The sequence below is a fragment of the Felis catus genome, chromosome B3, assembly GCF_018350175.1.
Source record: "Felis catus isolate Fca126 chromosome B3, F.catus_Fca126_mat1.0, whole genome shotgun sequence".
NCBI classification, from domain to species: domain Eukaryota; kingdom Metazoa; phylum Chordata; class Mammalia; order Carnivora; family Felidae; genus Felis; species Felis catus.
The window spans coordinates 109625103-109652120 of NC_058373.1; the positions used below are offsets into that span (position 1 = coordinate 109625103).

At 39.4% G+C, this 27018-nt stretch overlaps 1 protein-coding gene across 3 annotated transcripts in view; it reads right to left on the reverse strand.

Annotated features, from left to right (window-relative positions):
• The window catches only part of PPP2R5E (protein phosphatase 2 regulatory subunit B'epsilon), a 148990-nt gene that overhangs the window by 26409 nt on the left and 95563 nt on the right, over positions 1-27018 (reverse strand). For all 3 annotated transcript variants that reach the window (XM_011283256.4, XM_011283257.4, XM_003987722.6), the window contains exons 4-5: positions 17308-17409; positions 10635-10727 (exon numbers count right to left, since the gene is read on the reverse strand). In XM_011283256.4, coding sequence (XP_011281558.1) covers positions 10635-10727; positions 17308-17409 — 195 coding nt within the window. The remainder of the gene's footprint in view (positions 1-10634; positions 10728-17307; positions 17410-27018) is intronic.

A 27018-nucleotide genomic window follows, 5' to 3' on the forward strand; every position in this document is an offset into this window, starting at 1 on the left:
AGCAGGTCTCGAAAACTTACAAACCATTCATACCTTCTTAGGAAGCATCTAGAAGACGTATTCTGCCAAAATCAAAGAGAGGGAGATAAGCAAGCAAAGAGTGCAGAAGCAGAGTGCAGAAGAGTGGCAAAGGGAAATCCCAGGATAACTACGGTGGATACAGCCTAGAGGAAGCCACCAGTGCCAACCAGAGCAAGATGCCCAGAGCTCCAGCTCTGGGAAGGAGACCTTCAGGGAAAACAATGGAACTACAGAGTAGCCAATGTGTGGGCCAGACTGAGAAAAGCTGTACATTGCACTCAGAGAAGAACAGAGGGATGAACTAGTAACCAATACCCAGAAAAGCAAGCATGTGAAAAATAAGGCAACTATTAATTCCAGGGGGTTAAAAAAAAAAAAAAAAAAAAGCTCTACAGAAGAAGAAACACAATTATAGCATAACATGTGCCTTGGCTGAGAACAACACGTACACTAATGCAAACACTACAATTTCATTAAATTTTGTGACACAACTACATTGTTGAGATATAAAGGAAGAGATAGAGAGGGAGACATATAAAGATATACAGTAGGAAAAGATTTTAAAAAATCAAGGAACAGCATTAAGAATGCAATTTAGAGAAATGGAAATCATACAAGGAAATACATGTAAACTGCTAGAAGACTTGAATGTGGTTACCTCTAGCGATTGAGACTCTGGGTTGGGGAAGGATGAGTCAGAAGAGTGTTATTTTTCTTTATAAATCATATAAATACATTCGAATTACTTAATAGGCATTACTTTGTTAATTAAAACTATTTTTTCAAAATTCAGGGCAAAAGGTTTGAAACAAAACGTCCAACTGCCCTCTACTAGGATAAAGAAGCAACTACCCTGCCCTCCATTCCATGTAAAGAATATCAGAATGTAAAGAATATCAGAAATGCTCAAGTGAACAATCAATGTAACTGGTATTCTAAATGTTTTCATCCAAATTAAAATCAGGTCTCCAAATTTCTGGCTTTGTTTTTTACCTTAGCTATTCTACAACCTGAAAAATAATGATATCTCCTGAACACCTTTACCGTGACCGGGTAATGCACGTGGAGAAAACAGCCCAGAACCAAGCAACGAGAGCCAACAGCAGCCTGACTCCAATGAATGAGAACAACTCAAGAGGACCAACGTATGAAATGAGCTCATCTGGGGGCACCACTGAAAGCACGGTGGGGACAAGGGGTGGAAAGGCTGCACGCTGTAAGCTTCTAGCAATTCTGACTTCAAGACTCTGATGGAAACTCAGTATAAAGATTTCAAAGGTGGAAGTCACACAAACACGAACAACTCTGTCAAGTCATATGCTTTTATTTTCTTCCTAATTTCTATGCTTCCCACATACTAGACAAGTCCATTGTTTTCTCCCTCAACAAAACCTTGCAATTTAAAATCTTAAGACAATCAATTTGGTCAGCACTTCAAGAAAGAGCTGTTACTCTACATAATGATGCAGGCAGGGACTAGCCACATAATTTGTGGAGCCCAATGCAAAATGAGAATGTGGGGCTCCTTGTTCAAAAACTAGTAGGAATTTCTGGGGCGCCTGGGTGGCTCAGTGGGCTAAGCAACCGACTACGGTTCAGGTCATGATCTCGCGTCTCGTGAGTTCGAGCCCAGTGTCGGGGCACTGTGCTGACAGTTCAGAGCCAGGAGCCTTCTTCAGATTCTCTCTGCCCCTCCTTGCTCACGCTGTCTCTCGCTGTCTCTCGCTGTCTCTCGCTGTCTCTCTCTCTCTCTCTCTCTCTCTCTCTCTCTCAAAAATAGAAATTAAACATTAAAAAAAATTAAAAACCATTAAGAATTTCAAGACCACAATGGCAAAGCATTAAACCAAGAGCAGGGCCCTTCTCAGCCCGGGGCCGGTGTCATCGCCCAAGCTGCGCAACCAGAAAGCTGGCTCTGAATGCAGGAGTCCGGGCAGGAAAGCCCTTTCCCAAGGTTCTTAAGTTACAGGTTACACTGGAGGGGATGAGGTGAAGAGGTAGTTTACCGTTTATCGGTAATGGCTACCTGATAAAATTCCTGATAGAAATAAATTCTCTAAAGCTTTATATGCTACAGCCTCTGAGAGAGAATGTAAACATTTTGGCATATTCAAGGAACTTGTTTGGAAAATAGCTCTTTGTATCAGAGCTGATGTTCAAGGCCTCATGAAATTTATTTCAGTTTAAAACTTAAAAGTTTTTAACAGGTTGCTGTGGGGCACGTCCAATTTGTCTTGAGTTTTTAAAACACAATAACGAAACGTCACTTTTAAGGACAGGGTAAATGATTTGCATAATTTGCATGGTAATTATCACACCTTTCAGCTTAAATATAACTGCAAATGTGAAATACAAATTACTAAGTCGCAATCTCCAGCAGTACATATGTTTACAGGGACACCTGAACAGTGTGTCTCTTAGCAACCACTGACTGCTTTTCAGATTTGCAGAGTGGTTGAAAGCAGTCTTTAGAAATATGCTACTAAACTCTTGCCACGATAATACACCCAACGAAATAATTCAAGGTTTGGCAACTCATTTTTTGATCGGGTGGGGGAAGGAGAGATCATAAAGAAACCACTTTCCCAACTGTCCTAACACAGATGAAAATTATCTTTATTGGGAATAGACACGTGTGTTCCATAAGCCAAAGTCAGCCTGCACACCTGTAGCTCTACAAGGCAGCTGCTAAGTCTAAAATCAACATGACAACAGACACAAGTGTACTATGCAATCAAGTGACTCTCTAGATAAATCTGACAGCTTTCTTTTATAAAGACTTAGATTAAGTATATAAGAAATGCTAAAGGTTACGTAAATCTAGATTTAATAAAAATTACAGCGAAATTTAAGCAAGCCACTCAGTCATACCATTCTTAAATAAAAAACAGCAAACCCTTCAAAGGTACAAGTTACAGAGAGTTCTGTCTGGCCCGTACAAAAATCTGGATTTCCGGGTTCTCTTGACCTCTTGAGGTCACTGCTGTCTCCATCACTCCTTCCTGTCACACTCAGACTACTTCATTCCGTACCACTTGTCTGGCCTCAATAAATATTTGGATGTCCTATCTTTCCTTCTCATCTATTTTTTTTTAAGTTTATATATTTGTTTTGAGAGAGAGAGAGAGATAAGAGCATGAGGAGGAGAAGGGAAGAGAGAGAGAGAGAGAGAGAGAGAGAGAGAGAGAGAGAGAGAGAATCCCAAGCAGGCTCCACGCTATCAGCACAGAACCCAATGTGGGGCTTGATCCCATACACCGTGAGATCACAACCTGAGCCGAAATCAAGAGTCAGATGCCTAACCGACTGAGCCACCCAGGCACCTCTGCTTCTTCTCACCTATTAAAAGTCTATGCTCCTGGCACTAATGCACATTCACTTCTAACACTGGAAGAAATCAGTTGGTGAAATGAATCCAAGGACAGGAGAGACCACATTTAACACCTGAAAAAAATCTCTCAATAGCCAGAGTCCAAAGGGTTTTTTTTTTTTTTGACTTTTATAAAGGTAAAAGTCGAATTTCAAAAAAAAATTCATAACATGGGGGTTAAGATGTTGACAGACAAATACCATGTGACTTCACAGACTGAGGCTATTCTAGAAAATATGATGAAAGAAGATTCTTAGTGTTGTCAGGAACTGTTCTAAGTGCCTATGCATGTATTCACTTAATAAATCTCCACAACCACCTCTCAACAAAACTACGATTATGTTGTGGATATTTTGCATCTACTTTCCAGATGAGGAAACGGAGGCAACACAGTTATATAACTTGCCCAAGGTCATGCACTAAAAAATGGCAGAGCCTGAATTCAAACCAGTCTATCCACTTCACCTCTAATCTATACTGCTTCCTGATGAGGAAGAAAAATGAGTAGTGTTGAGAAAGGTTCTTGGGGCAACACCGGAAGTTTTCCACTGAGCGTCAGATTTTAACAGGACACATACAAGTGATGAAAACAAATGTTAAGTATAAATGAATGGTGTAGTCTTACAAAAACAGTCTTACGAAGGCTAATGCACAGAGTCAGCTGAGATTGATGAAAAATGCAACGCAACAAAGTGAGACTCAGTAAATAACTTATTTATAATTTTATTAAATAAAATTTAAAAATTACTAACGTAATTATAATCACTGCTGATAACATACATGGTCATTTTTTAAATGTAAAAAATAGAGAAATACAAAAAATCAGAAAGTAACATTCTTCACACTTAATCACATTCTACCAGACAATTAATAACAGTTTGCCTTCCAAAACTTTTAGTGCATATGCAAATATTCCTTTTCCCTAAAATACGAGACTCAAATTCAAAAACATCATACTGTTCCATAATATGCATGTTTCACTTCAAAACAGATCTTGTGTAGCTCTATCTCATTCTTTCTACAAAATGATGAATATCCCATTATATGAATGTCCACAACCAACACCCTACTGAGGAACATTTAAACTGTTTCCAATTTATATTAACAATGATGCATTCCCCATGCTTGTACATATATATCTTTGGGTACACACCTGACTATTTCTCATGGAATTGCTCAGTGGATAAAATTTAAGCCAACAGAATCCTCCCAGCTTTCCTCTCCGGAGGATTTTTACCAATGCATTGGTACATTATTTATGGTTTACGTTTTCCACTTAAGCCTCTGCTAAGTTCCAGTCTCCTGTACCCATGCCACACTGTTTTAATCCATGTGCCTTTATAGTTTTAATATAGTACATTCATGGTTATGAATAAATATCTAATAGGCAAAGGATCTTTAGTTTTCTATTTCAAAAATTTATTTCATGAACTTTGAAATTTTCAAATAAACTACTAAAAAAAAATTTTTTTTATTCTTTATTTATTTCTGAGAGACAGCAAGACAGAGTGCGAGTGGGGGAGGAACAGAGAGAGAGGGAGACACAGAATCCGAAGCGGGATCCAGGCTCTGGGCTGTCAGCGCAGAGCCCGATGCGGGGCTTGAACGCACGAACTGCAAGATCATGACCTGAGCCAAAGTCGGACACTTAACTGACTGAGCCACCCAGGCACCCCTGAAATTGTAATTAGAATTGCACTAAATGTATAAATTAACTTGGAGATTCTATGGATATCCTTATGATGGCAAGTTTCCCATCTAGGAGTATCTCATTTGTTCAAGGCTTCTTTGCAAAAATTTCTTATAAGTTTTACATAAACTTTTTAAAAAAAATGTTTATTTATTTTGAACAAGAGTGAGCATGCACACACACTTGTGAACAAGTGGGGGGGGGGGGGAGAGACAGAGAGAGCGAGAGGGAGGGAGGCAAGGAGGGAGGGAGAGAGAATCCTAAACAGGCTGCTTGCAATCAGTGCAAAGCCCGACACGGAGCTTGATCTTGTGAACTGTGAGATCACGATCTGAACTGAAATTAAGAGTTGGATACTTAACCAACTGAGCCACCCGGGCGCCGCTCACATAAACTTTTAAATTTCATTTTGAAAGGTGGAGATTGATTTTATTTATTTATTTATTTATTTATTTATTTATTTATTTATTTATTTATTTTAAGTAGGCTTCACACCCAGAACAGAGCCCAATTGAGATCAAGACCATAGTTGAGATCAAGAGTCAGATGCTTAACTGACCAAGCCACCCAGGTGCCCCAAAAGGTGGAGGTTTTAAAGTTAATATTGGAATAAAAAGAATAAGACTACTAATGTGGGTAAACAATATAATATGAGGAGGGTATAAAAAGGGGAATTAGTATTTAATGAGCAAGATAGACTACTAATGTGAGTAAACAATATATGAGGCAGTATAAAAAGAGGAATTCGTATTTAATGAGCGACTACTATAATCCATGCATGATTATCTGCAGTTTTTACAAGTCATACCATTTTATCATCATAACAAGCCTACTTGTTATAATTTGTTGTAAGAGAGGTCCACATTATAGCCATTTAGAGAAGAAAACACTGAGGTTCAGAAGAGTAAAAAAAAAATCTGCCCGAGTTTTCCAGTACATGCTTACAACTGAAGGGAGGGAGCCTATATTTGTATCCATAGTGCCAACTCAATCAAGCATATGTAACAATTGTCAGTTTGGGTATACATCCTATGTACTTAAATCTCATTTTTTCTGTTACCTCATGTTGCAAATGAGGAGACTCAAGCTCGGACAGCAAGTGTATTAACTGGCTGAAGACCACACTGCCAAGTAAGGCAGAAAAGCCCATTTTAATGCAGTTCCTTCTTACCCCACGGTGCATATTTTAGCCCAATAATCTACTACTTAGAGTACACAGGGGAGTCAGGCTGCAAATACATAGCTTGCTAACTTTCTTTCCACTACCTTATGTTAAAATAGCTCAATTCTTAATTTTGCTTGTGTCTTTACTGACAGGAGAAACAAGAATCAAACTAGACTGTGAAGAATACAGCTAGCTGCTATAGAAAATACGTTGAGGGGCGCCTGGGTGGCGCAGTCGGTTGGGCGTCCGACTTCAGCCAGGTCACGATCTCGCGGTCCGTGAGTTCGAGCCCCGCGTCGGGCTCTGGGCTGATGGCTCAGAGCCTGGAGCCTGTTTCCGATTCTGTGTCTCCCTCTCTCTCTGCCCCTCCCCCGTTCATCCTCTGTCTCTCTCTGTCCCAAAAATAAATAAAAACATTGAAAAAAAAAATTAAAAAAAAAAAAAGAAAATAGGTTGAAATCTCATGGCTAGGATACATTATGCCTAACTCAATAAAAAAGTTTTAAGTTGAGATGACCAAAAATCCCTTCTGAGATCCTTTGAGAATCTACAGAGAATAAAATATCTGCTCCAAGAAAAGGAATGCGGTAAATGTCATCCTGATTTGCAAAAGGGAAAGGTAGGAGGGTTCCCGTGTCATAAGAAAACCAGGCTTAGGTACAAACCACGCCAGGACTAGGTGGCGCCACGGGAGGCTGTGGGGAGAGAAACAAGCAGGGGGAAGAGGGGGTGTAAATAACGAATGAGCGAAACTACATGGTACACAAATGAAGGAGCTGCCAGCTCCAGGATACTTGAGGCATGGCGGCGGGAGGAAAAGGAGGGTGTGTAGGGGCAGGGCGTAATCTCAGCACGATGCCTTAAGCTCCAAAAGGCCAAGCAGGTCCCAAGTCAGAAACAAACAACCCAGGAAGGGAGCTCAGGAGAATCACACTGGGGACGGAGACCCCACTCCTGCAAGGTGCTAGGATCCCGGGTAAGTCATCAGCAGACTAAGGGGTATGAAGAGAGGCAGGAGGCCAGCTTTACAGGTTAGCAACAAGAACGAACGGGTGTTCTGGAAAATGGCAGCTAATTGGCACCCAGAGCTTATCCCCAACATGACAGTTAATGCTCTGCTTAGTCACAGGATTACATTCAAGCACCACTCGGTGGTGTTATTGATTTTGCCAACACTCTGCCTGTCCCTTTCCTGACTGATTCAGGAACTGCGGTGAGCCCTCATGTGAAGGTTGAGTTCATCAACAGACCCAGCAGAGGGAAGGTAAAGGAGGCAAAAGTTGTAGAAATGAGGCAAGGGCTGAAAACAAAGCACTAGTACATGGACTTCACTATGTATACTCAGTTTCTCGTCTCTGCAAAAACTCGGGAGACAGATGATCAATCGCATGGTTTGTTAAGTACTGAGGGTATCATTACCAATAAGGAGCAGGAGCCCCTAGAAGTTCACTAATGTCCCATGGCAGATGAATGGCATTCCTTTTTATGATAAAGTCTCATGGCCCATAAATGAGGGGGATGCTGTAAGCACACAGTCCTGGCTTTTACTCTGGCATCTGACGAAGTCTCTACACTCTCCTTATGAACAAAATTTTAAAATGAAAGAAGGATGATGACATTCTAGAGTAAATTTCTAACGGGTTTAAGGATGGAATTCAAAGACTGTTGATTAATGAATCTGTGCTAAATAAAGGGAAGTCGCTAAAGGCATGCCAAAGGCCTCTATCATCAGTGCTGGCTGTTTTAACAACTTCTTCAGTCAATGACCTGAGATGAAGCCAATAGCTACTAGCACAGTTAAGAAAGTCGCAGATGTGATCGAGATGGAAGGCACGATGAATGCGGTGGATGACAGGCTCAAGATACAGAAAGACTTCAAAAGTCTGGGGAGAAATGATATTCTGCAGAAATACATGTCAAATCCTACGGCAAATCGTACAACGAACGAGAACAAGAGAAAACGTGGCTTTACATTATGCATAAAGCTAAATTAGAAATCAGTTAAAGACCACACGTTAACACAACTTATGTTAACACAAGTTAACAGTGCCATGGAACAGCAGGAAGAGCTAATGAGACTTCTTCCCCTTTAAGAAACCTGGCACCGGCGGAGAACCCAATTCTAAGCTGTGCTGGACTGACAAGGCTCAGGGCACTATGTCCTGACAGAGACAGAAGCCTTCCAAAACTGACAAATGAGACAGGGTCCACAGAACTAAAGACAAAGTCTAGAACAGAGAGCATACGGACAGTGGCTCGGCTGGATCCAGAAGGCGGATGGGCATAGTTCATCCTGAGCAGGAGTTTAGAACTCATATGAGAAAACTTCACAAATAATCTGGATTTCTGTTTCTCTCGAGGGAAGAAAAGAAAAAAAAAAGTCTACCAATAACTGAAAGAAGAGGGGTAGCCAAAGCTCCCTTTAGTAGAACTCTGTCTACCTCCTATTATCTGACACCTGGCCACCATACTTATTATAAATGAGCCTAGAAGCATTTGAGTTGCAACTGCTGTTCTAGGGAAAAAGAGCCAAGAGGTAAACACAAACACTGTGGTCTAAGACCTGAACTGTTGTGTCTGAGCCAGTGAGTACTAAAGGACTATTCTGGGGAAATAAGGCCAGAGGGTACACGGTATAGGGAGGGTCAATAAAAAAAAGAACTTTCTAACAAAAACAGAATAATCTGCCCAAGTATATGGTCCTCCTTCACTAAAAAATAATAAATGGGAGTCACCCTTTTCAGGGTCCCAAAGGAGACTAATTCACTGGGTGAAGAACTAGAACAGACATGCAAAACATCCCTTCAAGTCTGGGTTTCTCTGATGTTTTAATCTAATGAGCTTCATTATCATCAGTACCCATCTACCATGAAGAACACACTGAGCTGGGCCATGCAAGCTTTCGGTGTACTATTTCCATGTCAACTGAACACGGGCTTCACTATCTGATCCTCTTGGGTACTTTAACTTACCATAAACATAAGGAAACCTTAATACTTCGTTAGTGTTGACAAGTGAGGACTACTCCTGCCCTGCAGTCATTCCAAGTTATAGTGAGGGGAATCACAAGGAGGCATCATGGCATAATGGACAGAAAACCAGAACAGGAAACTGCCTGGGGAAACTTGATAATCTTCCAAACCTCAGTGTATTTCATCTGTAAAATGGGACTAAAATTCAGCTGTGTCTATTCTAGACTGTTGTACAGACTAAATTAAACGATGCATGTAAAGATGCTCTGACAATTGTACAGTGCTATATAAATGCAAGGACCTTCCAGTACAAAACACCACAGACTGATTACGTTGTTGCTTTTTTGTCTCAAATGCATTTTGCTTCCTTGGTAGTAGAATCTGGATCAGTCTACCTATCTGCCCAACCAATGAATGCTCCATGTATCCACCTATTTACCTACCTCTCCATCTCTAACTCAAACCTCACTTTTCCAAAGCCTCTCAACCCAATATATCCAGAATTCTAAATGTATTAATTTAATTAAGGAGGGGAAATGAGGTCATCACAAAGATGATCAACCTTTCTCCAGGAAAGGCACAGAAGATCAACTGCTTGCTAAAATAATGTTTTCAATTTTAAATTCTGCTTACTGGCTCACTAGGAGATAGATACTAATTCTTTTTTTCCCCTGGTGATCATTAATCATTCAGAAAGGAGCTACACCAGTCCATACACCAGTTGGCTCAAGTACCCATTTTTAGAGAGGAATGTCAACAACAGGAGCAAGAACACGTTACCTAAAAATTCAGTGTCATGAACATTCCCAAGTCCCACGTAAGAAGGAAGATGTGATCTATAGTTATAAAATGTAAAGTGGCAAGTCAGGAAGAATACATACCCTGAGAAGTTCCAAACAGAGAGGTGAGAGTTAATCCCTTTATGGGAATTTTAAATTGTCAGGCTGTGCTATTTCCTACTGCGAAAGCTCACCAGTATCTGACTTTGATTATTTATTGAAGGTTATTTCTGCTCTAGGCCATGCTTATTCACTTTTAACAGACCTAAGCAATGGTTCTTTAAGAATCCTTATGCAAATAGGAGTTTTCAAGCTACATAAAGTTTCACACAAACCAGAGTTATATTCACGGAATTCCTTTATAATTAAATTTTAAGCAAGAAAACTGCAGGGAGTTAGGCATTAGCATTCCTTGTTGTTTAAAATGTAATTAATGTCCAGCAATAAATTAAATAATAAATTAAACAGGTACTTGTCACTTTTAACAGGTAATAATGGGAACTAACATATATACAGAATACATTTGTTTAAAAGGTGATATAACTGTCATTGAAAGATTTTTTAACAATCAAGAGAAAATAAGATAAAGTGTTAGCAATTGAATGACAAATTCGGGCAACCACAAAAATGTGCTTACCTGTAATACAAATTTCTGATCTATGTATTTTTTGGCAATGCTGGGTTGGAATTCTTGGCTTTCCAAAAATCGTATGAAAAATTCATATACAAGCTGCAACAAACAGATTATAATTAATTTCAAATTGTACTTCACTGAGCATAGTATCAAAAACCATAAAAAGTCTGTAACACTAAAACTGACAGGGCTTAGAAAACTGAGTTTTAGTATCAATTACAAGCTACGCCAGCCCTTCTTGTGGTTCACAGTCGCTATTATGTTTTTTAACTTTTCAAATTAAAAATCTAATACAGCCAAACAAAGCAAATAGAAATTCCCCCACAGCCTCACTACTCAGAGATAACCACTGTCAACTATTTAATGTACGAATCTCCTCATTTTTCTCTATACTTCTACAACATACCAGTGAACTATAAATATATTCTTATATAGTTTTCAAACTACTTTTACCATCTGAACAATATATTATATACAATTTATGTCAATAATAACTAAGCCATCTTTCTTAGTAGCTACAAAGAGTCCACTACATATAATTTTTAAATTAATAATTCCATTATTCATAATCAATTTAACCAATCTCCTATGCTTCGACGTTTAAATAGTTTCTCAATTACTTCTCTATCAAATTATGCCACATTGTGTATCATGTAATATATATCAGTGTGCATTTGCTCAATTATTGCATGAGGAAATATTTCTAGAAGTGCAACATTAGAGTAAAAGGTATCCAGACATTTCAGGATTTTCAGCATTTATTGCCACATTTCCTTTCAGAAAATCTATGGCAATTTACACTCCTCTAAGCAATGTATGATGGTTTAGCAGAAAACTCTCATCTGCAAGGAATGAGAATATTCTCATCTGCAGAATCAATCTGAAATAACTGTTCTAATAAACAGTAGAAGATCATTGTTTATGTTCTTGGCAAAATAAATCTATGTTAAAGTACACATGAGGGGGCCTGGGTGGCTCAGTCAGTTGAGCGTCTGACTTTGGCTCAGGTCATGATCTCGCGGTTCGGGAGTTCGAGCCCCACGTCAGGCTCTGTGCTGACAGCTCAGAGCCCGGGGCGTGTTTCGGATTCTGTGTCCCCCTCTCTCTCTGCCCCACCCTGCTTGTGCTCTGTCTCTCTCTTTCAAAAATGAATAAACATTAAAAAAATATTTTTTTATTAAAAAAAATTTTTTAAAGTACACATGAGATCCTGGTATAATATACAACAGTTCATAAAAACAGAACTTGTAAGAGGCAGACAGACACTGTGTTGGGAGTCTAGCTCTGTCCCCTACTGTGTAGCCCTAGGCAAGTTAATTTCTCTAAAATTACTTCAACTGAATAATGAGGATGATAATCCCTAAGACCGAATGTGATAATATATATAAAGCACTGTGCACAGTAACTAATACATATCACCATTATCACTATTACCTAAAATAGCATTCTCAAGAGTTTTTAGTCCTACTCCTTTACATTTAAAAATTGTTGAAGACTCCCAAACCTTTTGTTTATATGATAAATGTGAAAAACATATATATATATATATATGTATATATATATATATATAGTCAGAAAAACAATGAGAAAATTTCAAATACGTACTTGTTATTTCATTTTAAAACAACACATTACACATTAACATAAATAATGTATGTTTGTGGGAAACAACCATATTTTCCAAAACCATTACTGAGAAGCATTATTTTTATTTTTGAAAAATCTATAATTGCATATTAGAAAACAGTTTAATATCTGCTTCGGTATTCAATCCATTGTGACATACTGTTTTGGTTGAAGTATGTAAACAAAATTGAGCCTCATGCAGATCTAACAGTATGAAAAAGGATGAGTATTTTCATAGTATTTTCACACAATTGTGGATATTCTTTTTTGATACTACACCAAAACTTGACAGTTGTTTCTCAAATAGGAGTTGCACTGGAGAATCTGAAACCAGAATCAATGAGTTTTTCATACTTTGTTACACTAAATTCCAACGGTCTGCCATGTACTCTTGAATGGGTCTTTACCGTGTATGGTTTCCTAACATCATTCACTGGAAAATACTGGTTCACTGAGTTATGCATTTTTCAAATGGTGACAAATTTTACTAGATTGTATCAAAAAGTCACATTCCTTAATATCTCCAATTTCATCAAAAAGTCTAAGCTTTAATTAGCTATAAAGTTCAGCAGAAAGACAAGTTTTCCAAAACTCTAATTCTAAATTTTGCTGGAATGCTCTAATTTAATCAGCACTGGCGATGATTTTCTTTGTCTATTTTCAAAAAAAAAACATCTACCAAATACCCAAGTTGGAGCAAGCACAGTTTGCTAGACATTCCTGTGGGCAAAACTGATCATCTCATGGAAAGACAGCTAGTGTAGCCTGTAGCTCAATCACACAAATGCTTTAGCATTTGTATACGATCAGTATACTTAAGTATACAGTCATTGGGCTTTATGCATACTTCCCACTTTGTCACAGAGAATATTTCTTAAAATGTGTACTCGAAAGTCAAGACTTAATGATGTTTAGCTTAATAATTTTTGCTGCTTCTCCAAGAACATTCTTAATTGAAACTGGCTGTTTTTTGTCAATGCATGTCAGTGAAGGATATCTACTAAGCCAACGTGCCACAACCGCTGCGATTTGTGCTAAGGCAGCAGCAATTTGAACCACCAACGCTTTTGCAAATATGATTTCAAATGTCAACACAGTGAAAACAGCAAACAGCATAGTATTATTATAAAACCAGTTTTGACTTTGCAGGCCTGAAAATCAGGTCTCAGGGTCCCCCCAAGGGACTGCTGAGACCACTAACTTAAAAGCATCATACAGTGACCTTACCTACGACTTTAGACTTTAGCTTAATGCTTAAATTAGGTATGCACATTAGGATTTTACTTTAAAGTAAAAAACTGTTTTTCTCTTTGAAATTCTGAATTTGGAAAAACTTCTTGCCCAATGACCTGAACATTATCAAATTGTACTTCTTTTTTGTTTTTAATGTTTATTTATTTTCAGAGAGAGCAAGAGAGAGAGCACGCATGCACATGAGAGCAGGGGTAGGGGAAAGATAGAGAAAGAGAGAAAAAGAGAGAGAGACAGAGACAGAGAGAATCCCAAGCAGGCTCCGTGCTCTCAGCGCAGAGCCCGATGTGGGGCTCAATCTCACAAACCGTGAGTTCATGACCTGAGCCAAAATCAAGAGTTGGATGCTTAAGCAACTGAGCCACCCAGGTGCCTCTGTCAAGCTGCACTTCTGGCATCATAATGTGACTGAGTCCCGACACCTTCTAGAAGAATTGTTCTTGTTTCATACACTAGGTTTTCCACTCTCTTTTACAAACAGAATGTCAGCCTTATTCAAATAACCATAAAAGGGGGGTTAATTCCCATAAGTGGAGAGATTCTCATCTTGCAGGCCTGACTTGTGGGCTGGCAGGACTTTCCAGCAAGATTGGCAAAACGCTCTCCCCACTCTGGTCCCTTGAAAGCAGTTATGGTTTAAAACACTTGGGTGGAAACACTTCAGACACATTTATTAATAAGCATAAATGTTCTCTACACTTACGAGACAGATTTTTACCTCAGAATCAAAAATCTCTCTTGGATTCCCAAAGGGAAAGACAGACTGGGGACTGAGAATAATTTACTTTTCAAGGTCACATAAATGAATTCTCCAAGGAACAAGAGTAAAAAAACTGTAGCATTTCTATTTTTCAGTCTCAAGTGTAGAGGCGCCAAAAACAACCCTCTGATTGCAAATGGAAGTCCTGCAAAATCATATTCTACTGGAAATACACACCCAAATACAGAAAATACACAAAGAATAACCATGGTAACTGTGGGATACCAGTTTAAAAGATACCAATGCAGGTAACGGAAAAGATCAAGTAACATACATATAGTAGAACCTTTGATATATTTAAGCTAAAAATTTGGATTTAAACATTTTTCTATTTTTAAATCTCTCCAAAGAGCCAGGATTTCTTATGAGTAATCTTGTATGGGCCACAAATTTAAATCAGACAAGATGTGTGCAGAAGCAGTCTACCCAATCAATAACCACATCTCAAAATGCAATTTGGTTGTTCTCTACTATTACCATATATTTGGTAATGAACACCTTGCTTCCTTATAAAATGTGGTCCACAAGAAGAAGCACGCTGCCAAAGCTGGAGCTAATAAATGCCGGAGCTGTGTTTTGGTCAGAAAAATAGCTGAATCGATGAAAAAGTCAAATGTTAAATTTCGTGATAACTTACTATACTATAACATGCATGACTTATCATGAACAGAAAAAAGATTTCTTGAACCTTCAGAGAGTGCTCGTCAGTACTAAAAACCACCTATCAGTGAAAATGGAAAGGTGAAGAATTTGTGGAGTCAGAATACATAAGAGAAACACAGGAATCTTGAGTACAAAGACTTCCATAAAGGAATAGTTGCTGAAGGCAACAGAGGGTGCCCACTGACTTGACCTTTACTAGGAATAAAGGCCAATTTGTGAATTTTTAAAAAAATTGTTTAATGCTTATTTATTATTGAGAGATGGAGAGACACAGAGCGTGAGCAGGGGAGGGGTAGAGAGGGGGGAGACACAGAATCCAAAGCGGGCTCCAGGTTCTGAGGTGTCAGCACAGAGGCCGATGCGGGGCTCGAACTCACAAACTGCGAGGTCATGACCTGAGCTGCAGTCAGTCGCTTAACCAACTGAGTCACCCAGAGGCCCCGTCAATTTGTGAATTTTAAAGGTAGGTTTCCTTTATCTGATCCAACTTAAGTCATATTTCCCCCTGAGCTAAAGAAGGGATGAGACGATTATAGGCTTGAACAGAGCGGCAACACAGATGGAACCACACCGTTCTGGGATACAGTTCGTGACTTTACATCCAGAAGGGGACAGCTCTCCCTGCTGTTCCTCACCGTTGCTTCGGTTTTCGAGTTTCAGGTGAACTAACAGTTAATGCTCCAGTAGCAATGACACAGGGTAAGCTAGAGATTTTTGGTGGCAGAATTTAGTTTAATAGCTTTAGAAATTAATTTGGTCCTGTATTTTATAGAGTCATTAAGCTTAGAAAGGATTAACTGAAATACTTAAACTTTACTGTGCTTTAGGAGAAATTTATATCTTTGGTGATCACGATTTAGAGTATTCAAAAAGCTCTTGCAAATGGCCAGAGTGGTCTACTGTCTCTGGGATGCGGAGAAGACAAATTGAAGCTTTGAAGACATCTCTCTGTCTTTTCCACGGTGAGACGTGGGGCTTCCCTGAGATTATCGTTTGTTTTGTTTTTTTAAATTTCTTCCAGACTATACTGTACTTCTATGACTGATGAGCATTACGAATAAGACAGGACAAGAAGTCCACCTATTCGAAAGAATTTTTTTTTTTTTAATTTTTGTCACCATTTGGGATGTACCAGGAAAAGCACAAATAATTTTCCAAATTTCTTAGATCGCAGATAGTATGTCTGACACCTTAAAAAAAAAAAATATCAAGCAGCTAAAACAGGAAATCAGCTACACTGTTTTAACTAATTTACTCAATCCTGGCATTGATAGCAGGGATACATATGTATAACATGCCTGGGTAAGAGTTGAGAAAACAGAGCCCCTGAAAGCTCTCCTCCTAACTAGGAGAAATAGCATACATATGTATCTGTAGCGACCTTGAGTTGCCAAAGCAAGACAGGGAAAGTTGCAAATCGATGTCAAAAATTCTGACGTGGGGAAAAAATAAACTTGTAGAATATCTCTAGGCCTCATCGTGCTGCTGCACAGTTTTCTGCTCTTTAGAAAGTCAACTAGTAGCCGTGAGCACACTTCAAAGATGCGATATCGGGCTTCTGCCTCTGCGTGACTGATGTACGAGGTTCTGTTCCCTCTCTCCATCCCTTCCCTCCTGGCTGGTTGTCATCCGGCCTCTGAGGACATCCTAACTCGATGGAAAGATAGCCTTGGGGACCATTCCATTCATATTTCCTTGTTCTCTTCCTTTGAGAAACGTGGGCCTGGAGCGCGAGCAGCCAGGAGACCAGTATGGAACAGTACATACAGTACAGATGGGCCGGGTGCTGGGAGCGGAGATGCGGGGACGGCCCTGATTTGTCCCGGCACGTGCGTAGGACTGGAAAACATGGCCTTCTCAGTGCAAGAGAACAAAACTGGCCTTCACGCAAGCTTTCTATCAGCTGTTGCTCTTTCTTGCACGATGTAGCAGCTACTGCAATTCGTTTTTGCCCTTCTAGGCTACAGAAACACATCTGTGGTTATCACGAAGACAGGAGTTCAAGGTCCCCAGGATACCTGCTGCTGAAAATGAGATATAGACTGTGACCTAATCACATCTAACTAATAATGTGAAAACAGCTCAGCTCCTGTTGGAGGCCGCGGCAGGCAGGATCACAGAGAAGCTCTAATAAAAGAACAAGAACTGTGCAACTTGGGAGAAACCGCACTAAAGCATTACACCGAAACTTATTATTTTATTCTTTTGGCATCCTAATTATCAAGAGTGAGAAACACAGAAAGCATTCTCTAAGCTTTCAACTAACGTACTCTAATTTTGATTTCCGGGTGAATAAAGGCCTTCAAGAAACTCCCATGCTAATCAGCTAATAAGTTAATGGATCTTTCTTTTATAACAAATGGTAGTTCAAAGTACCTGTAAGTGTGGCCATGATGCCTCAAGGGTAGGTTCATCTTCTTCTGGATCAAATTCATTGCTGTCACTAGGAGGGAGAGTTCTGAATATATTGCAAGACACCTAAAAATAAACAAGCAGCAGAGTTAGCTGGAAGCACCTCCTGGGCAGCCGTACACAAGGTCTGCAGCCAGCCAAAGGGAACCCAGATGACAGATGATGGGAACACCATCGAACTGGAACAGGGACCTCTCTCCACAGGCTTTGAGGCCAAGACCACCTCTCGGCAAAGCCAGAAACTAGTAGAGCAGCACCTCCAGCCCTCCTGAACAGTACTCCTTGCCCAGGCCCCTTTGATTTTAGACCTCCCATCAAAGCCTGGTCGTGCTTACTTACCCGGCAAGCATGCTTCTAAGATAGAAATAATTAATGGGCTAATGGGCTTTATGTACTTCCCTTTCCAGGTTTATTCACGATTTGCAAATTAACAGTTGAACTAATGGTAAAATCCCAGGCATTTACAAAAAGCAAATCAGAAAAGATATTTCCAAACCTAACATACTTGAAATCATCCTTCACCTGTTCTCAGTTGGTTTACAAAGCAGTAATGATGCCCTGAGTCAGCTGTATCTGTGACACAAATCTCTGTGAACTGACTAGGTATTCCGTTACCATCGGCAATTTCCAAATTAAATGCTGGTTGCTCAAAGAATGGCCAGGAGTTGATAACTATTGAAACTGGGTGATGAAGGCATGAGGACTCATTATGCCAGTCTAATATTTCTGCACATGTTCCAAGATTTCTGTAGTAAAATGCTTATTTTAAAACTGCGGCGGGCACCTGGGTAGCTCAGTCGGTTACGTGTCCGACTTTGGCTCAGGTCATGATCCCACTGCTTGTGGGTTCTAGCCCCGTGTCAGGTCCTATGCTGCCAGCTGCCAGCTTAGAGCCCGTTTCAGATTCTGTCACTAGCTGTCTGCCCCTCCCCGGCTCAAACTCTGTCTGTCTCTTTCTCCCTCTCTCTCTAACATTAAAAAAAATAATTTAAAACTGCGGCTGGTACTATTCTTGAGGTTCCTTTTTGATTTGTTTCTTGCCCCACGTAGTCATCCATCCTCTCTCAATGACCCAAACATATTCTCAGATGTGAAGAAAAAATGGGAGGAGGGGGGAGAGGAGGTGTCAGTGGGGTAAAATGTGTACAAGGCAAGAAAGGAGACTGCACCAGAAGCCTTTGCTGGACTTTCTGTATAATGCAGAAAATACTAAATATAGCACGCTGCTCTGGAAGAGAGAAGAAGAAAGGCTTTTGGGGTCCCATTAATCCAAATGTATTTGTTTACTTAACAAATAGTTACTAAATGCCCATCATGTTCACACACTGTTCCAGGCACCGGAAAAATAACAATGAACAAAGCAGAAAAAAGTCTGTGCCCTCTAGGAGCTTATGTTTTATTTAAACCCCTAAGTATCCCAATTTCCTCACTATGGAAACTGAGCCCAGATGTATAAGCTATGGAAAAGAGATTTGATTTGATTTGATTTGATTTGAAGTGTCATGGGAAGCCATTAGTTGATCTTAAACAGGAATGTGACATGATTTGATTTTTGCTTTTTAAAAAATCATTCTGGTAGCTCTGTATTGAACAGACAGGAAGGGGACAAGTTAGAAGCCTCTGAAGGTGGCAAGAGATGATGATGGCTTGGACTGGGATGGTGGCAGAGGAGACAGAAATAGATCGATTCAAAATATACTCTGGAGGTAATATTTGCTGTTGGCTTGGATATATGGGGTGAAGAAAAGGAAAGAATCAAGGATGAGTCATAGATGCAAGGCCATCTACCCAAGATGGAGATGGCTGGGAAAGTGAAAGCTTTTTTTGTTTACGTGTGTGGGTGGGGAGGTCCAGAGATCCAGTTAGGAATGCGTTAAAGAAGCAATATCTAGGAGGTGATCAAACATATGAATCTGGACTTCCAAGCTGGACAGGTCAGGACTAGAGACATATAAGGACTCTTTGGCATACAGATGATATTTAAAGCCGTGAGACTAACGGATCAGCGTGGAAAGGAGTAAACAGAAAGACCCTCAGGCATCCAACACTCAGAAATGAGACAGGAAAAGAACCACCAGGCAACACAAATGAAAAGGAACAGAAAGAAAGTAGGAGAAGAAAAGAACTAGTTTAGGGTCTCAGGAGCTAAGGGTATCTTAGGAAGGACAAAGACGTCAGCAGCAGCAAGTGCTGCTCTGAGGTTGACTGAGACGCGCATAGAGCAGTACCTATCGGATTCGGCAGCTCTATGAAGTGGATACTATGATTATCTCCAGTTTACCACTGAGGAAGTAGGAACACAGGTGTTGAGAAGATCTGAGGTTACACTCAGTAACCAGCAGTTACAACTGAACCCAGGCTGTCAGGCTCTACCGCAGTGTTCTAGAAAAGTAGGCAGACCACTTCTTTTGCTCTACTTTAGCTGAGATGACTGAAAACAATCATTCGATTGTACCATTTCTGCCACAGCCAATGACAGCACGCGTAGGTCTATCATGTTATTTTTGTCCCTTCCAATGATTATTAGGAATTCCATTTACAAAGAATCTAGTGAGTTTTCAGAAAGCCATCAACCCATGACTTCTCTGCAACCAGCCAGCCACACTGTAATCAAAAGGGCAGAGGCACCTGGGGGGCTAAGTTGGTTAAGCGTCCAACTCTGGATTTTGGCTCAGGTCACGATCTTACAGTTCGGGAGCTCGAGCCCCTTGTAGGGCTCTGTGCTGACAAGTGCGGAGCCTGCTTGCGATTCTCTCTCTCCTCTCTCTGCCCCTCCCCCACTTGTGCAAGTGTGCTCTTATTCTCTCTCTCTCAAAATAAATAATATTTAAGAAAAAAGACACACAAAGGGGCAAAAGCCTTTCAGTTCCTTGCTTTTGAAACCATAAATTTCAAAAACTGAATTTTCATGCCAACTAAATCATTCATATTTACTGTACTCTGTAACAGTTTTTTGCCTCTTCCAAAATGTGAAAATAAACCATAAAAGTTAAAAAGCGAGTGGGCCTCTGTATAGTAAAAACTAAAAGGACACAGAAACTTCTGCTCCTTTATACTCTTGGACATATACACTCTCTTAAAGTGCCCATCACGTGCTGCAGCAATTGTTTACATAACTGTCTGTCTCTCTCCCCTAATGAAGAGTATGCAATGTCACGTTCATATTTGTTTTCCTAGCACATACGAGGCATCCAATAAATGTTCACAAAATAAAACCTTGGGCACATTTTGGTTTTGTGTATTTTGGTTTTGCTTTTTAAAATTTCAATTTCAAGTTTTCTGAGTAATTTAAATAAATCTAGGTTATTTAACTTAAAATGGTTAACTCTGTACAGAGTTCCTCTAAACCTCTAATCTGGTCAAAGCTTCATCTCTCAATTATCACATCAAAAGAATGTCAGGTATGGAAATAATCCAAACACCGAGTGGTTTTAGAGGCATGCACATCTCATTTAGCCACACACTGCTGTTTCTTCAGATTTGCCTTCCTTATAATGCTTTATTCAGTTTACTTCTAAATATTCACCACATGAATAATGAGGAAGCACAGATCAAATGGGCTGGACAATTACAAGCTGACTCAGTCGGTTAAGTAGTTTGCTAGCAGATTTGGAAAGAATGTCAAAGCATATCAAGTGTCACAGAAATGGCCAAGCTTTTGACCCAGGCTGGCACTGCGCTTAATAAAAATGTCATGAATGGATGAACCATGGCTCTCATCCTTGAGAATCTATTGTGAAAAACTAATCCAAGACAAGTCTGAAAAATCTACTTTTTAAAAAGTATTTTCTGCATTTTTTTAATGTTTATTTATTTTTAAGAAAGAAAGAGCATGTGTTGGGCATGGGGGGCAGAAAGAGAGGGAGGCAGAGAATCCAAAGCAGGCTCCATGCCAACAGCAGAGAGCCCGATGCTGGGCTCGAACTCACGAACTGTGAGATCACAACCTGAGCCAAACAAAGTCAGACGCTCAACTGACCGAGCCACCCAGGGCACTCCTGAAAAAACCACTTAAAGTAGTCATTGACAACATTCTACAAAAAGTGTAAAATTAGAAATAATCTTTATGTCCAACATCCAAGAGGTACATCAAGTCAGAATACTGTGCAGCATTAAAGATGATGGCCACACAGAAGCACAAAGAAATGTTTATAAATAAAGATTTAGGGGGAAAGACAACTGAAAATGATGAGACTTTAACCATACAGGATGGAAATGCATATCTAAAGGAAAATTTTAAAAAGCTGTAGCAAAGCAAGAGGACTATGGATGATAAACTAGGTAGTTGCTGTCATTCCTCTTGAGGCACACGAAATAATTCCTAAATCTATAGAAGGCCTAAGTAAGAGACATATGGTATATAAGTCATGCCTTTCATTTCAATATGAAAACGGGCTCTTGAATTTGTTTGAATGAGATTATTACTGTCAGGAGAGAGTTAAAAATCAGAGCTTCCTACAATGCCTAGAGCCTAGTTCAGGAACGAATGGTTAAAAGACTCAATGAATGGACCAGTGTAACTATACGGTTGAACTCCAAAATCGGGAGTTTAAAACTGGTTTATCCACAGCGAGAAGTGGGGAAGGGGAGGTGGTCCTCCAGATCCCCTGACTCTGCCGCAACATTTAATATGTGTCAGTCCGAGCTAGGAAAAGATCTAGTTGCCCTGGTCCTATTTTCAAAAGATTTCCAAGATCGAAAAATGGTTAAAAACCAATATCCGGGGGCTCAGTCGGTTGAGTGTCCGACTCAATTTGGACTCGGGTCACGATCTCACAGTTCCGGAGTCTGAGCCCCATATGTGAGTCTGCGCCGGCAGGCTAACGGCGGCAGTGCCTTCTTCAGGTCCACTGTCTTCTTCTCTCTCTGCCCCTCCCCACCCCATGCTCTTTCTCAAAAAATAAACATTAAAAAACAAAACAAAACACTATCCAACATGGTAAATTTGCTTCCATTAAATCTTTTTTTATCACTGACAGCCACTTCGGATTTCTAGTCCAGGCTTTAAAGGGATTACTAAATAGGTAACGTTATTAAATAGCCAACAGCAGGTTTACGCTTATGCAAACATGTCATGACTACAAGTAGCCACGGGCAACACTCCCCACCACAGAGCAATTTTGTGGAGTCTATGTGGCTACACTGAAATGCAACACGGTATCGCTAAGGTCTCGAAAACCGTCTCTATTATGTATTTAAATGCACGAGGCTCTAGTCGTAGGCTGTCTATTTTATTTATTCAGGAATGGGTTCTCCAAAATGAACAAAAGAAATTTTTACAGTACATTACAAGGATTTGGTTTCCAACTATTTTATTTTAATCTACACTGGTATCAATGTGAAGAAAAAGAAGTTTAAGAAATAAGTGTCTTTGAGGTATAATCTGATTCACTTTCATTCCAAAGGCATTATAATACAATACATGTTGAATATTGGAATCGAACTACAAGTTTGAAGGCACTGGGCTGGCCTCTAGAAAATGGCTATAAGGACAGAAAGCAAGGCTGAGGGAAGAGGAGAAACACGTATTAAAATCTAAATAACCCCTCCTTAAAGATAGAAAATTTAGGATTAGGAATTCCATGTTGCTTCTAGAATCCAATCATGTTAGAGACTCTCTCTCATCCAGCTCCTTCCTCTTACCAATAAGAAAACAGCTTGTGAGTTTTGCAAGGTAACACGGCACCATGATACGCACGGATGGTTCTCGGGTTCCTTTCTCTGGCGCACCACCTCCATCCCATCCTTGAAGACCATGCATGGACCTGACTTCTTCGTCTCTTTCTCTTTCTCCTCTGATTCCCCCACCACATTTCTTTCTATCAGTTTTTTGACTGCTCATCTCTCTTTTCCCATGATCTCCCTCCAGTGGCCCTCAATGGCAACCACGGACACCGTTTCACTGTCTCCCCCCACCGCCGTGAGCATTCAGAACTATGTTGACCTTTCTCAGCATTAGAAGAAAAACAGAACAATCTCTTCAGCCTCACCGTCTGGTTCAGACCTCCATCTTCAAACGTCCTGATTACTGACTGCCAAGTTTCCTCTCCGGTGCTCCTATTCCTCACATCCCTTCTTCTCATCTCCCCGAGCTAGAGTTCCACATGTCGTATGGGACGTACTTAGACTAAAAAAAGTATTCGTTGTTTATCTGAAATTCAAATTGAACTAGGTGCCCTGCGTCTTTATTTGCTAAAACTGACAACTCTAAAATAACACTAACATTAAGAAAGAACCCATACTGGATACAACTCAGTTGTGACCCGGTGAGCACCTGCACCATAGCACCCGGGGAGGGATGGGGGGTAAAGGAGGGGGATACTGCCTCAGGCCAGGCCTGGCACCAACAGCTGCCTGCTCTGGGGGACTAGCTGCTCTCTTCTTTTTCAACTCTTTAGTTTCCTGCTGATTACCATTAACTATAGTGCAAAAATAAGTAAATCTCAACGTCTTGGCCAAATGTGAAAGAGACAACTTAACAGGATCCTAAGTGCCTGGCCCCATAAGTAAAGAAGAAGTGTCTAGGCATATTTTAATCAGGTTTTGATTAAACAAACATCTTACTGTTTCTTGACTTACAATATCAAAATACAACTCTTAATATTTTTAAATAGTTATTTAAGCTACTGCAGGGGGAAAAAAAAAAAAAAAAAAAAAAACCTCTCACTTTCCTGAATCTCTTGATCTCCATGGAAATGCTACTACTAATTTTACACCTTGATTTTGGTTGACATTTTGCTGTTGTTTAAGGAAAATGACTAGCACATTATAAAAGAACAGAATGTGGATAGCACCTGTGAGCTACTCACTATTAAATATCTGCCAAGATTATCAATGAACAAAACAAAAGGTAAGAACAATATAGTGAATTATTAAAAAAAAAAAAAAACACAACTAATGAATACTTTCGGTTCCCTTTAGTTATGTATTTGTGAGCACCATTTGTACCGAAGGTCTGGGTAAAATCAGACATATAATGTACTCGGAAAACCACCTGTAACTACAGTATAACAAAACAACTTAAATCATCTTGCCTCTGTTTTACAATACTACTTTCTAGATGAGTAGGTTATCATCTTGGGTAAATGCAGATGAACTAGTCGACCTCATGAACATTTCTCCCTCTTTTACCTGTGACACTGTAATTTCATGCAATATTGCAAGTATACTGACTATAAATACAAAAATAATGACATCAGAGCTATAAAACGAATTTTCTTGAAATTTCATCTACAAAGTAGATTTTCTAACAAAAAAAGGACAATACAAATGATGTTAGAGAACATCCAAGCAAATTGAAAAGTGCCATTATTCCTCTAGCACTATTTGTATTAAGATCTTATGCAAGTAATCATTTCAATGATATCCCTCAGTTTTTTTTTTATCCAGTTCATCCATTCGTTAATTCTATAATCCATCATGTATTGAAAAGAAACAAAATTATTTACTCAAGCATTTAGAACCAGAGGGAAGCCCCAGTAAATGCAATGTTGAAACTATGTCAGCATGCATTATTCTCATAGTATTTTGTGTTAGTCCAAAGTAAATGTATCAAATAAACATGATGAAATGTATAAAAGTAAGCAAAAGTTACTTTAAATCTCTAAATCAGACATTTGTACAGAGAAGACAATTTCCAAACACACTAGAATTAATATTACATATTGAAACTCTAAGAAAAAGAACTAAAATTCTAACAGATATGCCTAGATACCTTGCTATGCTATTTATGTTTTAGAACATAAAAGTAATAAATGTTAAACCCACATATAATGTCAAGGTACCTTTGGTAACACCAAATTTAAGAATTCTTAATAGTCCCAGTGATAAAGAACGTTTCAAATCTGACTCTCAGACCCTTTTTTTTTTTAATTTTTTTTTTTTAACATTGGTTCATTTTTGAGAGACAGAGCACAAGCAGGGAAGAGGCAGACAGCGAGGGAGCACAGAATCTGAAGCAGGCTCCAGGCTCCGAGCCGTCAGCACAGAGCCTGACATGGGGCTCGAACTCACGAACCGTGAGATCATGACCTGAGCCGAAGTCGGACGCTCAACCGACTGAGCCACCCAGGCGCCCCATCAAATCTCTCAGCCCCTTGTAATTATAAATAATTATTGATATATAAAACCAGGAGAAAACTCCCAACATTTTGTAATTATGCTCAAGAAACTTAGAATCAGAGCAGATATACATCTTTTAAGCTTGTACTTTAAGAAACAAATGGCAAAATTTTAAAACTTTCAATTAGCACTTAATTTAACTCACTGGCAATTTGTTCAACCAGTAATTTGTTTCTAAAGCCAAACCATGTCTTTTAATTATCACAATAAGTTTACTGTAGTTGCCACTAGTCTCTTTTTAAACCTCGCCATCGCCATCGATGTGAATGAACACAGCTGTTTAAAAGTTATCTGAACACGTGAAACCATTAAAATCCCTTATTCTAACATAAGGACACGTCCTTAGCACTAAATCTAAAGAGAAATTTAACGAAATCAGTATGACAACTTCTTACGTTATGAGCCATCCACTGCAGGTCTACCTTTATTCTCTAACGCACTAAATACATAACTGTCACTACTATGTAATATTATCAATATAATTAAAAATTTCAGGCAAGAATTTCCAGAAGTTATTATTACAAACACGTTCACTTGAGTTAAATACAATTCCTTGAGGCAAAAGAATCGCCACAATGCTCTTGTTTGTCACAAGCAGAGGTTGCGGCCACCCAAGGAGGACGAGAACGTTGTGATACACAGGTATGGTCAAGCTACTCCACCAAGGGTGCCCACATTTTTATCGTAAAACCACCTTTCTGGACGTCGTTCTATACTGAGGAGAAGACAGTCACTGAACCAGAGCTAAAGACAGTATTCACTGTTTACATGTGATTAGGAAACATGCACTTGTGACAGCTGATCTGTTTTACAACATCCGGAAATCCAGAAGAGGATTTAAACGATTTCTAAAGTTGATGGTTTCAACCTTATTACTGTTGCACATTTAATCTGTATGAGCCGGGCTTTCTAGGACATAGGCACTGTTCTATGATAACTGATTTCTGAAATGAGGCAGAAGGAACATCTTAAAATGACAAAAGCAGCTTAGCAGTCCTTTGGAGAAAGGGAGTAACAAACAAAACAGGAAGTTTAAGAAATTATGTTGCCCAATTAGAATTTTAAAACATCAAGTCAAATCTGAAAGACAAGATTAAAGTCAGAAATCTTGGGCATGTGCTATTTTCCTAATTCACAAAGATGTCATTTTTACTTATATTTCCTTTAGCAAGTATTTCTTTCAAAATCTACTAGGTATGCACACCGTTTAGATTTATACAGACTAAAATAATCCGTTTTCATTGTCGTTACTACTGCTGCTGCCGCTGCTGTTGGTTCCGCTGATAACTGTTATCATCAACTGGTATAACTGTATTTAACAAAAACTGATTGTTTCTGAAAATAATTGGATCCCTTTAGATGTTCAGTTTCTAGAAGGATTAGAGCACTGACAACTGTATGGAAGAAAAGAATCTGTCCGTGAGATCAAGAACAGAGAATCAATAGAATCTGAGTACAGATCCAAGTACATACAAGGTAGTTTTGAGGAGTACATCAACATTTAGTTAGAAGGAGACAAACGGGAGAAAAATGTGTGAAAGAAAGTACTCTGTC